The sequence below is a fragment of the Coloeus monedula genome (assembly GCF_965178545.1).
Source record: "Coloeus monedula genome assembly, chromosome: 5".
NCBI classification, from domain to species: Eukaryota; Metazoa; Chordata; class Aves; order Passeriformes; family Corvidae; genus Coloeus; species Coloeus monedula.
This window is the reverse complement of record NC_138785.1, coordinates 57,832,082-57,844,283: the sequence shown is the minus strand read 5'-3', so window position 1 is coordinate 57,844,283 and position 12,202 is coordinate 57,832,082. Positions and strand designations below refer to the sequence as shown.

General features: G+C 34.6%; 1 protein-coding gene across 1 annotated transcript in view; it reads right to left on the bottom strand.

Annotated features, from left to right (window-relative positions):
• The window catches only part of ADGRA3 (adhesion G protein-coupled receptor A3), a 54,589-nt gene that overhangs the window by 21,171 nt on the left and 21,216 nt on the right, over positions 1-12,202 (bottom strand). The window contains exons 3-8 of the mRNA XM_082282386.1: positions 11,552-11,623; positions 10,160-10,231; positions 9,190-9,261; positions 7,444-7,604; positions 6,350-6,563; positions 5,266-5,430 (exon numbers count right to left, since the gene is read on the bottom strand). Coding sequence (XP_082138512.1) covers positions 5,266-5,430; positions 6,350-6,563; positions 7,444-7,604; positions 9,190-9,261; positions 10,160-10,231; positions 11,552-11,623 — 756 coding nt within the window. The remainder of the gene's footprint in view (positions 1-5,265; positions 5,431-6,349; positions 6,564-7,443; positions 7,605-9,189; positions 9,262-10,159; positions 10,232-11,551; positions 11,624-12,202) is intronic.

The window sequence follows — 12,202 nt, the reverse complement described above, 5'->3', positions numbered from 1 at the left end:
ATTTTCCCTCCTTATTCATCAGTTAAGTATCTCCTCTTCTGAAGGTGATAGAATTTATCACAGTTCTTCCTGAGAGAAGAGAATTAACTCCAGGAATGGACCAAGGCAAAAGGCTACACTTCTCAATTATATTAAGTGATAGAAGGCACTAATTTTCAGGGTATACTGGAAGTCTTTTCCATTTAAACTCCCATTTATTCTTCATCAGTTCCAACAGACCAATTGTAACATATTCAATAATGGTAGGAAGATACTTAGTTCAGGCCATTTTTACCATTACTTAAGTTTGGGCAAGAAGCAACAAAAAGACAGTTGCTGGAGGCATCCCTATATTGCACAGGTCATTGCAACAACCACAGAAGAATTCTAAGTTGGTAAGAGAACTAATGAACAAGACTAGATGATAAATACAACAAACTAAACTAGGAAATAAGGACTTAAGTTTAACTACCTTTTATAACAGCGTTGGCATTACAGATCAGTTCTCTATATTGCAGTGACATAATTTCATTAAGAAACGGAAACTTGTTATTATGACCATCATCAGAGTATCTGAATACTAGAAGTGACAGAAGATTATTTGGGTATCCAGCAGAGCCCAGCAAATAAGCATTCACATACACTCAGAGCCTCAGCAGCCACTTCAAGTAATTAAGAGAAGCGTCACCATCAACCAATACCAGAAAGGAAAACTTACCCAAGATTTGGTATCTTTGGAGGTAGTTAAAAGAAAGAAGAAAAAAAATTTTTAAATAAGTAGCATGTATTTTAAATGCCTGGAATCATACTGAGGTATTCTAGAGAATGTAAATTAATTAAAAGAACAGTTATAGATTCTGCAATGGTAACATAAGTTTCTTACCATCTTTTTAACTGTAAAGAAGGCGGCAAAAGAAAGGACAAAAATCTTCCTCATAAAAAATTACTACAGCATTGCTGTGAATTGCCACAATTCCAGTAGTAATCTTAGTGCAATGTTACATGCACCTCAGCAAGCTAACAAAACATCAGATTGCATCGTGTCTAGCCAACTCTGCTCATGGAGACAGCAAGTTATGCATCTGCTGGGAAGGGAGGGAGGGACACCAGGATATAATACATGTGCACTTATCCAAGTCTCTGAAATGTCACAAGGGACAAATTGAAATAAACTCTGACTCAACACAGACTGGAAAAACAAGTACAAAGATGAAATACTTCTGTGGTCCCAATTTTAATGTATTTATAATAAGCCTTCAGAGAATGAAGCCAAAAAGAAAACAGGCAGATGAGGACAACTAATAAACCAGCTGGCACAGCTGTTAGAAGACATGCAGGCCCACAAATACCTTGCATAATACACCCAAACCTCCACTTCTAGAATGCAGTCAGGTTTCCAGAAACACTGCCACTGGAGTACCAAAACATCATTTCCAAAACCATTTATCAGTGCTGAAATTTTTATATTAAGTTTCCACATCAAAGATGCTACTTCAAAAGGGGTATTTGTCTCTGTCTCTACAGTTTTCTAAAAGTTGTATTTTTCCAAAGCATTTTCAGTAAAAGTGTGGTCAGCTCAGTTTTTACTGAATGTATCACCTTACAGACTGAGTACCACATGACCTTGGAATAATTTAAGCTCTGTGGTCCCGACAGAGGTTGTATGACACAACCTCCAAGACAAATATTTTCACTGAAATATGGCACATGCTGTTCCTTTTCTCACTACTTGCATCTAGTGCTAAAGAACTGCAAAAAGAGAAAACAGAGTTTGTCTCTGGTTTCTCAGACTAGGACTCAAATGTAACACAAGTTTTTCAGGAGAGCTTTAATTACTATGCTTCCAAACAAGTATTATTTCTAAGCTATATATATGTATATCTTCCAGAACTTCTGTAGCCATCAAACAGAAAAAAATGGAGAGCTTCAGTGTTTAACACTACTGCAAAAGTTATTAGATTATCACAAGGTTATTTGACTTTTCTCCCTCCTCTTATCTCCACTTTTCCTATTTTTATTACCCCTCTCTTTCATTATTGTCCTTTTATTGTCCCTGCTTTACATTCATCTCCCTACACAGCATTTTATCATCTTTTGCCATAATCTTCTCAAAAGAATACAAGCAATGACAGGTAGTCTTATAGTCTATGCTACCATTAGAACAAATTTAGATATGTACAGAAACATTTTACTGTTAAAAGTAATGTATTATTTGTATAGTGATTTAGATAGCTTTCTACTAAACCAGACATCAAAAGTGGGCAATTTAAAACTCAACAGCTTCGTGCCATAATCGCACATCACAGAAACAATACAAATGCACAGCGCCATGAAGAGGAACACTTTCGAGAAACAGTGTCCCTTTATCCTCCTTCCTCTCCCACACACAAAACCCCTTGTGTAGGTACAAGTTTCTTTGCAGCCCAGTGGTGAATGAGATAGGGGAACTGATTTTAGCTTTAACTGCATTCCCCTTATTCCCTAGTTTTGCTAAATGAATGTTAACTTGTACCATTCTTAGTCAAGAACTGTTTCCTCCCAATACCTATACGATATGAGCTAAAGAGGCATTCTCCAGTTTCCATGAAGCCAAGGACATCCTTCCAGCAGGGCTCAAAAGGTGACTAATGACATGAAATTCTTACCATACAAACAAAGGCTATGTAAGTTTGACTGTACTCTTAATTTCTTCTGAGTCTAAGCTTGAGTATCTTTCACAGTTTACCCAACTGCTAGCAGAAGTGCAAATTTGGGCTGTATTAACACTTATTTAATTACTTTATATAATTAGGTGCTCAGAATTTATCACATATACATGAGCATAGACAGCTGGGTAGGACAAGATGGTTCATTTACATTTAAGCACTTGAATTTCATTTCAGGGGAAAAGAAAAAGACAGACCGTGAGATTATAAAAGAATCCTTTCTTTCATACATATTAATTCTATTTTGAAAGCACTCATTTCTTTAAAAGAACAGTAACTTTCAGTTACAATGAGTTCTTATATCATAATTTCATTAGCTTACAGATACTCCAGTCTTATTGCATTACATCTTAGTAATTCTCTAAATTCAGCATGATAATTACAGTTTTAAAATATATTACACCCAATGAGTAACAGTTTTCAAAAAGATCATTCTTATATTTAAGAAAGAATTCTATAACCTACCAGCATAAAATTATGTTAAACACAACAGTTAGAGGACTTACTGAGGCAGAAATATTTTAACATGCAAACTGTATTTTCATTTTAATAATTAGTTATAAAATACTCAGGGATATTACCTGAGTAAGACTTAGAATATTTAAATTAAAGGAAATAGATTCCATGATGAAGATTTGCCCTTTACAAACTATACTGAACTAATACTGAGCCAAAGACACTGAAGACAAACACCTCCTTCGTTGCTCTTTGCTATCCCATCTCTGCAGGGATAAAAATCTAGATGCCATTCTTGAAACACCTTCCAAGCTAAAATGACTAACCAGTTCCAACTAAAAAAACTATAAAATCAAATTCACCTAGGATCATTTACAGCCATCTGCTCAGAACCATTTTCTCACTAGTCAAAGCTTTATTTCCATATGCTCTCTAAGGTGAAAAATTACTCTTTATTATTACTCTACCCAAGCTACAAGTGGAAGTCTGCTATAGCAAACCCAGACACAGTGAACTTTTTGATAAGTTGAACATTTCCTGAAATCTTATTTCTTTCTACTGAATTCCAGAGGGGGTAAATCCTATTACACTGAACAGTCACTGAACAGCACAGGTTAATTTAATGGAAAACGCTTTGAAATAAGCCTTTACCATCTGTTTTCACCTCTAATGGCAAATCAAAGAAGAACAATTCACACTTGTATCATAAAAAAATGCATAAGTGATTTAAATAGATGTGTTCTTTGATGAATACAACCTGCATCTGTTTGACTTTCTTTGCCTTTTATCTAAAGCAGGAAGTTCTCCTTTTCTAATGTACTGCTTATCTCTGCAGTTGAAACCACCACAGTGTAAAAAGAGGACATGCACAAAGTTACTCAAATAAATAATTCCTTACAATGTGAAAGTTAAGCTCTTCAATAATTCTAAATTGCCTCTGTGCAGCAAGTGATCTTAACACTAGTTCCCTTTAATAACAGTTCCTCATACTCACCCTTCTCAAACTGTCCAAGTGATGACCATAAAGGAGATCAGGTTGGAACTAATGCTCCCAGCCAGGACTTAAAATGAATTTTTGCTACAGCTGGAGGTCTTCTGCAACTGAAAGCTTGTTTTTCCCTCCCCCTAAAAACTATGTCCCTGCAACGTGGTTTAACTTTACTTTTCCTTTCTTAATATAAAAGATATATGGTCTTAGATTTGTATACAAAGAAGATGACTTTAAAAACTCTAATGCACACAGGGAAAGGAAAAGTTTCTAACTGTAAACAAAAGACCAAGCAGAAGATCAGCACAGCCAAGCAGCATAAGGAAAGTGAAATGAGTGGATAAAAGCAGTTTATACAACAATAAGAAACCCTAAGCACCATAGTGAACACAATGCTATTGCAGACACTAATTCTCAGTAGGGACTACTGCAGGGAGGTAAAACACAGAGCAGTCATAAAGTGAATTACCTTACATATAGAGAATCTATACAGAAGCTATCTGTTACAGCTGGCACCTCCAGGAGTAATGTGTTGTTAGAGTGACCAGCAGCAGAAAGATCAGAAAAGGGAAAACAATTGAAGAGGTAAGAACAAAAGATAAAATACTCTGCAACACCCAACACAACGGAATATCATAGCTACCACTACAGTCCCAACAATCATTAAAAGGAAGCAGCACCATTCATATTGTTTACTCTAATACTCACAGGGGGGAAAAAAGATCCAAACTATATTGAGTATTTCTTATATAGTGATTTTGTCATATAGGAGCAGAAGGCTTTGAAAAAAGAGAATGATAACCTAGCAGAAAGCCCCCTGTCAGTATGTGGTCTAACTTGATCTTACAGGTAATCTACAGAAGTTTAACTATTCCAATAATTTCATTTATATATTTCAAATATCATAGCTTAGTTTCAGTATCTTTCAAGGATGTGTTACCAGGCTCAAAGTTTAACACTTCATAGGATAATTTCATGCACTTCTGTCAACACATAGTAATTTAGAACAGTTAAAAATCTATTACACACCATTTACAAGCAAGCATCCACATAGGCACCTCAAAATCACAGAATCTTAGTTAGAAGCTAAATTAAATGGACTTTTCTTTAATCTGAAAAAAACCTGAGGTTACTAACCTGAAATCCCCCTTATTGTTCACAACCCTCTCTGGAGGGCAGTATTGTGCAGAACTTTCTAACACCACAATGTCTACTGTCCTTGTGTTATTCCCACGTCTGGTTTGTACATGACAACCCCAGTTTCCTGTGGAGCCAGCCTGAATGTTCGAGATTGTCAGCGCACTGGAAAGATAAATTAAGCAAATAAAACCCAACATTTTTGCAATAAAATTTATATAAGCTTTCACCAAAAGATGAATTAAGTACAGAAAGACAATGGAAGAAACATCAAATTACATACAGCCATGAGTGATCTTACAAAACCAGAGCTGTTTACATCTCCATGTACTGTAATTAACAGAGAAATATTTACTGTTCTTCAGGCTCTCAATTTTGCCAAGGTAGGAAACAAACAGAACAACCACAGGAAAAAGTCCCTAGACTTCAGAAAGAAGAGATGAGAAGTCCAAATTCCCCAAGTGTTATCATTGCTATTCAACACAAAATTCTTAGCTGTTTAGAGAGGTTAGACTAAAATAAATTACCAAATGCATAATTTGTTATAAACATTGAAGCTCTAATTTACTAATACAATTACAGGACATCTAACTACTGTAGATGCTGAATAAGTCAACAATTTGCTGCAGGCAGAATAAATTACACTTACAGATCTCTGCTGGAGAACAACATTAACAACTGTGGTGTGCTCAAAATGGAGAGCAAAGAATCCATGAGTAATTCAGTTAAATGCCTTGTTTTCAACATTTTCATCATTTTAATATTCCATGAGAACAAATGTATCCTACTACAAACATATTTTAAATGAATGCATTAGGTAAAACTTGCAGAAAATTAAAACCCAACTGCAAGTTCCTCTAGCTAATCTACTATTTTAAGCATATAGCTTTGACCAGCCAAATCTCTAGACCTCCTTCCTCAAACTTAATCATTAATAGGAGATGTGTGAAGACTACTTCCCTGCTAGGGATGTTTCTGTGTACATGTTCACTCAGTGAGGACATGAGGATTAGTTATGGAAATAGTCACTAAACCAGAGCAGAATGTAAGAAGTAGAAAATACATTTTCTCACTACGGATTCACCTTGCAATCAGTGAGCAGTTATGAATCATGTTTTTTTCAACAAAAATACCCTGGGACTCATCAGTTTCCACTATCTTCCCATCCTGATACCACAAGACTTGCATGTCTTGATCAATATATGAAGCCATACATTGGAAGGGTAGACTGTCTCCTTCAAAGACCACCTGACGATGAGATGGAGTCATATAGAAAGACGGTAATTCAAGTGGTGGTTCTAGAATTCAAGACATAAACCCACAATTAATAGCAAGAATCTGTTATATACCTAATTTTCAAAAGAGGAGAGAAATACACTAAGTGAATATCAATTATTTATATTTTGATATAAAGTTGTATCTGGCAGGATGTATACAAAAACTACATTTAATGCATTGGATATTGAAAAATACAAATTATCATTATGTTCTTTTTCAAAATGTGTATTCCTTTGATGTAATATATATCAAAATTCTTTTACCAGCCCACATCTAAAAGAGTGGAAAATACAAATTAGAAGGAAAAACGTATTTATGCATTTTTAGTCCTTCCCAATTATTCACTAAGACTTCAAAATCACAGTAACATGTGAGTTTTTATTTTCACAGTTGGAATAATTCCAATACAAAAAAAAAAAAAGAAGGTAAGCAAGTTGGTCATGGTTTTGCCACAAAAAGAAGGCTAATCAAGAATAGAATTGCCATGCAGGAAAGTAACTCAAAAAATGAAGATCTTTCAACTTCAGAAATCTGGGGTTAAAATAATTCACATATTTGAAGTCAGACAGCTAGACCTAGGAAAGAAATTATCAGTTTCGAATTCCTCTTGTGAAATTTAGGTAAAGATCTCTGAAAAATACAGATAAGCAAGAAAAAGGAGTTTATGTCCTTTGTTACTACAAAATAACATCCATCATCATCAATTTATTTATTATTTCCAAAAGCTAGCAATACTGAATCACAACTAAAGATCGGCCTTTGAAAAGGAGATACTATTACCACTGTCATCTAAGTGCTGAATTTTAGGGAAATGAAACAAAGCAAAAAATGTCTGTTCACTAACATTAGCAGAACATGGAATGCATTAGAAAACACATATCAGTTGTCAGGAGTGCTTACCACAGGTGAGAAGCTCCTGTTTAACACCAGTCACTGTCTGTGACTGAAGTGACTTGGGATAGGCACATTTAGTCTCACGTACAGTTATATTTCTTTCCTTTAACCACTGATGCATCCACAGTATGTTGCAATCACAAAGAAGATAATCAGTCTGAAATTCTCTGCAACAAAACACAGGTATTTACAGTGACAAACTGCAAAACTGCAAGGTCTGAAAGCTTGACATCAACAGCTGTGCAATGCCTCTCACTGTCACAGACACAAAGACATAAGCAGTCGAAGTCTACACTACCGTGGAGTTGCCTACCTCTACCTACTGGAAGTTATTCTAATCCTCCACAAGCTGTACTCTGAGAACAAAAGGACATACTCCCTGAGAAAAGGAATCCTCTCCATAAATATAAGGAGTATCTAATACTGGTGCATGAAAAAATTCTAGCAATTTCTGTCATGGAGAGTGTTCATGCTACTTCAGGTGAGCAATAAGAAAGATTGCTTGAATATGCACCATCATAACCTAAGACGACACTTCATTGCTTCACTGTAGCAATCAAATGCTTTAGCAGTAAAATCAACAGAACTAAAAATAGCTCAACTATTTCTCTTTTCAAAAGCAGTATTCATACAATTTTATTCTGCTTCATATGAAAATCACATGGTTTTTAATTGACTCACAGTCTTCTCTGTACTTTCAGTACTTCTGTACTTTCTACTAAAAAGGCATACCAAATGCCCCATAGATGTTTGCTGAAGATGGCTAAATTAAGGGATTAATTAATTTTATCAGTTCAGAAATTAATATTTTATCTGTTTAGAAACAGATAAAAATGTACCAAAATATATGGCTATGTCTACACTGGTTTTTACCTCTACTGAAAACATTTTCTTTTTGTAGGTGTCTAGAGGATAACACAACATCACAGGCAGAACACTTCAAACACTAAATCAACATTCCTGTGAAACCCCACTTGCTGTTTGTTCACATGAATTCCTCCAGACAGATATTATTTTAATGGCAACCGTTATATCCAGGTTCTCTTGTCACATCTGTGGTGTTCTTGGACAGCAACCTTTATGCAGACAATTAAAATATCAGGAACAACAACTTATGAAAAATTAAAGAGACGGAGGAGGGAAAGAAACATTCTTCTTTATAAACAAGAAATTAACTTGGTGTCAAATTCAGAAACCAAAGCTTTTGATAAAGCCCCAGTACAGTAAGCCAGCTGCCATGACTACCAGGGAAAAGCATAAGCTGATCATCAGCACTTATTTTTTTAATTTACTTTCTTTCTTGCACAAGATTACAATTTATGAAACCAAGAGAGAGCAAAATGACACGAGGTTGAGATGTTCCCATTGTTATGTGTAACAAAACTATACTGTTCACAAAGGACTAACATCTTGCTTAAAAGTATTTGTTCCCTCTGCTATAAAGGTGTCAAATGCTATTTATTTACTATAAATTAATAAATGACACATATAGAATAAAGCTTTTGGAAGCCCAAATGGGAGAAGAGCTTTGTTTCTTCAGAATAATGTAACAAATAGTGAGCAACTTTTGAAGGGGCTTTTATAAACAGCCAAATACCCATATACGTGCACTTGCCACGTGCTTATTCAGATATTGTTATGGGGATTAAAAGTAAAAATACAAAACTGTAGTACAAGCAAGTGTATATAAAATGGTTTTTTTAAGAACACAAATGATCATGCAAATTAAGACCAGATGCAGCAAGTACTTACAGAGACTTTAGCGAACCAAGATGATCAAATGTTCCCTGTGTAAGTGTAGAAAATAGATTTCCAGAAAGATTCCTGAAAAATAAAAGTATCATGATTTGAACTCATGCTCAGACAACTGACATTTGAAATAGAAAAAACCCCTCTCTTCAAGATAACACTATGTTTAAAAGTTTTAAGTTACTATTATGACACTCTCATAGTTCAGAAGACTGTAAGAATAATAATCAGGTCTCAATAGCCTAGCAAGATCTCCAAATAAACTGTTCTCTAACACTCCTGGTTTAGGTGAAGAATTTTAAGATTGGGAAAAAAAAAATTAAATGCAAAGACTTTACTTCCATTTAAAGCAAAAACTAGCACATGTTGAGCATAAATTTCAAGAATTGTAAAATTAATTTTGCTGTTCACGGTGAACTGATGTTTTCCTATTAACAGGCTCTAGAAAGCATGTTCCATCTAACAGAATGCTTTTTAAAAATATTATCCATATCACTTTCTATATATCAGTGAAAGCACTGTGTGTAAGAAACTAACAACCAGGGCAAAGAAATATTCCATAATCTTACGTGTTATCCTCTTAAAGTAAATGAATGACTTCAAAACATGCAAGACAGCCAGCAAAAGATACTGACACCAATGCCACAGTAGAGAAGGCATAGATATTGAAAGAGTCTATAATGCTGAAATATTTTTTTGAAGAAAATATTTTGTACAGTCTGCTAGTCTCCCTCCCTGCTACACATTCTAAGAACTGGAAAACTGTTGCAAAGTCAACAGACCACTGAACATCGTGGTTTGGGTTGGCCCCAACACTTGTTTTTACACTTGCTACTGAGTAACAAACCACAACCATAGGCACTGGCTGTCTTTCAGTAGCACACTTAAATAAACTACTCCCCCTAAAACACAGAATGTTAACTGACACAGGGCTGAAACATAAGTGTATTTATATAGAACAAATTATACTTACAATCTAATAAGGTTTACAAGTCCTCTAAATATATCTGCATTCAGGCAGCCTATTCGGTTATTAGTTAAATCTCTATAAATAGAAAAAAGGAAAAATTGGAACAAACTGGTTTATTTCCAAATGAAATACAGCCTGCTAACAGAAGTATTTAAACAAAAATTCATGAGTAACAGATTACACCACATGTATATTTGGTCTTTTTCAGGAAAACCCACAAGGTATTGCTATATGGGTATATACACATGCCCACAGACTCCTTAATCCATCTCTTAAGTAATTATAGTTTGTCCATATACAATTCAAAAAGTCTAGATTTACCAATAAATTTCTTTAAACAGGCTTGGCTTACACCCCTACCAAGTAAATTTTCATATTTGTGTAGTATGTATATATGTGTGTGTATATATATATACTCACACACAGAGGTACGTATCACTTGTTCTTTTAACATGTCAGAGACCTATACTAGTGCCTTTATGATACATAAAAATAGACGACTTCTATAATTATACTTAGATAAATATTTAAAAGTTATATATTTTTCAATATAGGTCTTGGATCAAATTGCCAAATATTCTTAAAGTAATAAAAATTAAGCTTGCAAGTATTAATGATCCAGAATTGGTGCTTCAGTTTTATTTTTAAGGTTTTCAGAAGTGCATTTACCAATACTCTTTCTTTTAAGTGAGCCAGATCATCTGATCAGTTACAAATGAACATGTATACTCTAAAAATTTAAGAAAGAAACAGGGTGGAGGGAGGTAGTGGAAATTCACTAAGAATTAAAAGTTGTAAAAATATTCCAAAAATCTGAAGTGTTTTAAAAAAAGAAAGAAGAAAAAGAACAGAAAAGCAATAATGCTGAATTTTTGTTTTTCAAGTTTCATCTGCTACAGAACTTTTACAGCCAAGGCATGAATCCCCCAAAAATATGTTAATGGGAATGTTGGCAAAACCTTCACTAAAGCAGCCCTAACAGTGCTGCAACTTCAGTGTAGTATTAATAGCAAAGGACTCCATGTTCCATTGTAACCTTTGGAAAATAAAAATCATGAGTTTAACGTTCAACAAAACAAGATTTGATGGAATCAAAGCTCTGAACAAATATCCACCCAGTGATGCTTCAAGCCACTCAAATACAAAAAGAAAGGAATAACACAAGAGACTGTCAGAACAAGTGAGACTGCCAAGCCACAAGCAGCAGATGTTCTTCAGTCATAAGACTGAAAGCAAACTTTGTTTTATGTATGTGTGTGTATATATTTAGACAGCATATATATTCAACTGTTAATATATAATAACTTTGCTGTCTAAACTTCCAGAAGCTCAGACTTTCTCGGAGGAGATTTTTGTTTGTTTTGTTTAAACTGACTAGCCAAATATACTACTTACAGTCTTTTCAAAGATGAAAGCCCCAGAAAAGCTCCTGGATCTATGGTACTAATAAGATTGTTTTTAAGATCCCTGTGGAGAAAAATTAAGACATAACATTTACCATAAATAACACTTTAAAACAGATATAGTCATAAAGATACACCTAACTTGTCTCAATTTGCTTGAGAAACTCAAAAAAAACCCCACCCCAAACCCAACCCCCCAAAACAACCCAAAAACAAAGAAACCCCCAAAAAACCCCAAAACAAAACACCAAAGAAAAACCCCAACAACACATTTTTATTTTCTCTAACATAGCATCTTTCAAAATTGGAAAAATCTGTATTTTAACAACAAGGAAGAATAGAAGCAGCATGTGTATTCCCTTAAACACTTTATCAGTTCGTATCACATGAATGGTGTAAGAGTCAAAGATAATTTGCCACAGTGTGAACAGGTTATAGCTATGCAGGGAGAGACATTTGCTTATTACACAGTATGATACTGTCTAGCACAATGTTGACTTTTTAGCCTATCCAATTTTCAATACTTCAGTAGTGCCCAACATCTACCAAAAAAAGCAAAACATGATCTTAAAAATACACCGAAGACACAACACTGAAAATTTCCACTTATGTTGCTGGCACAAAAGCAAAGCCCTAGCTGAAA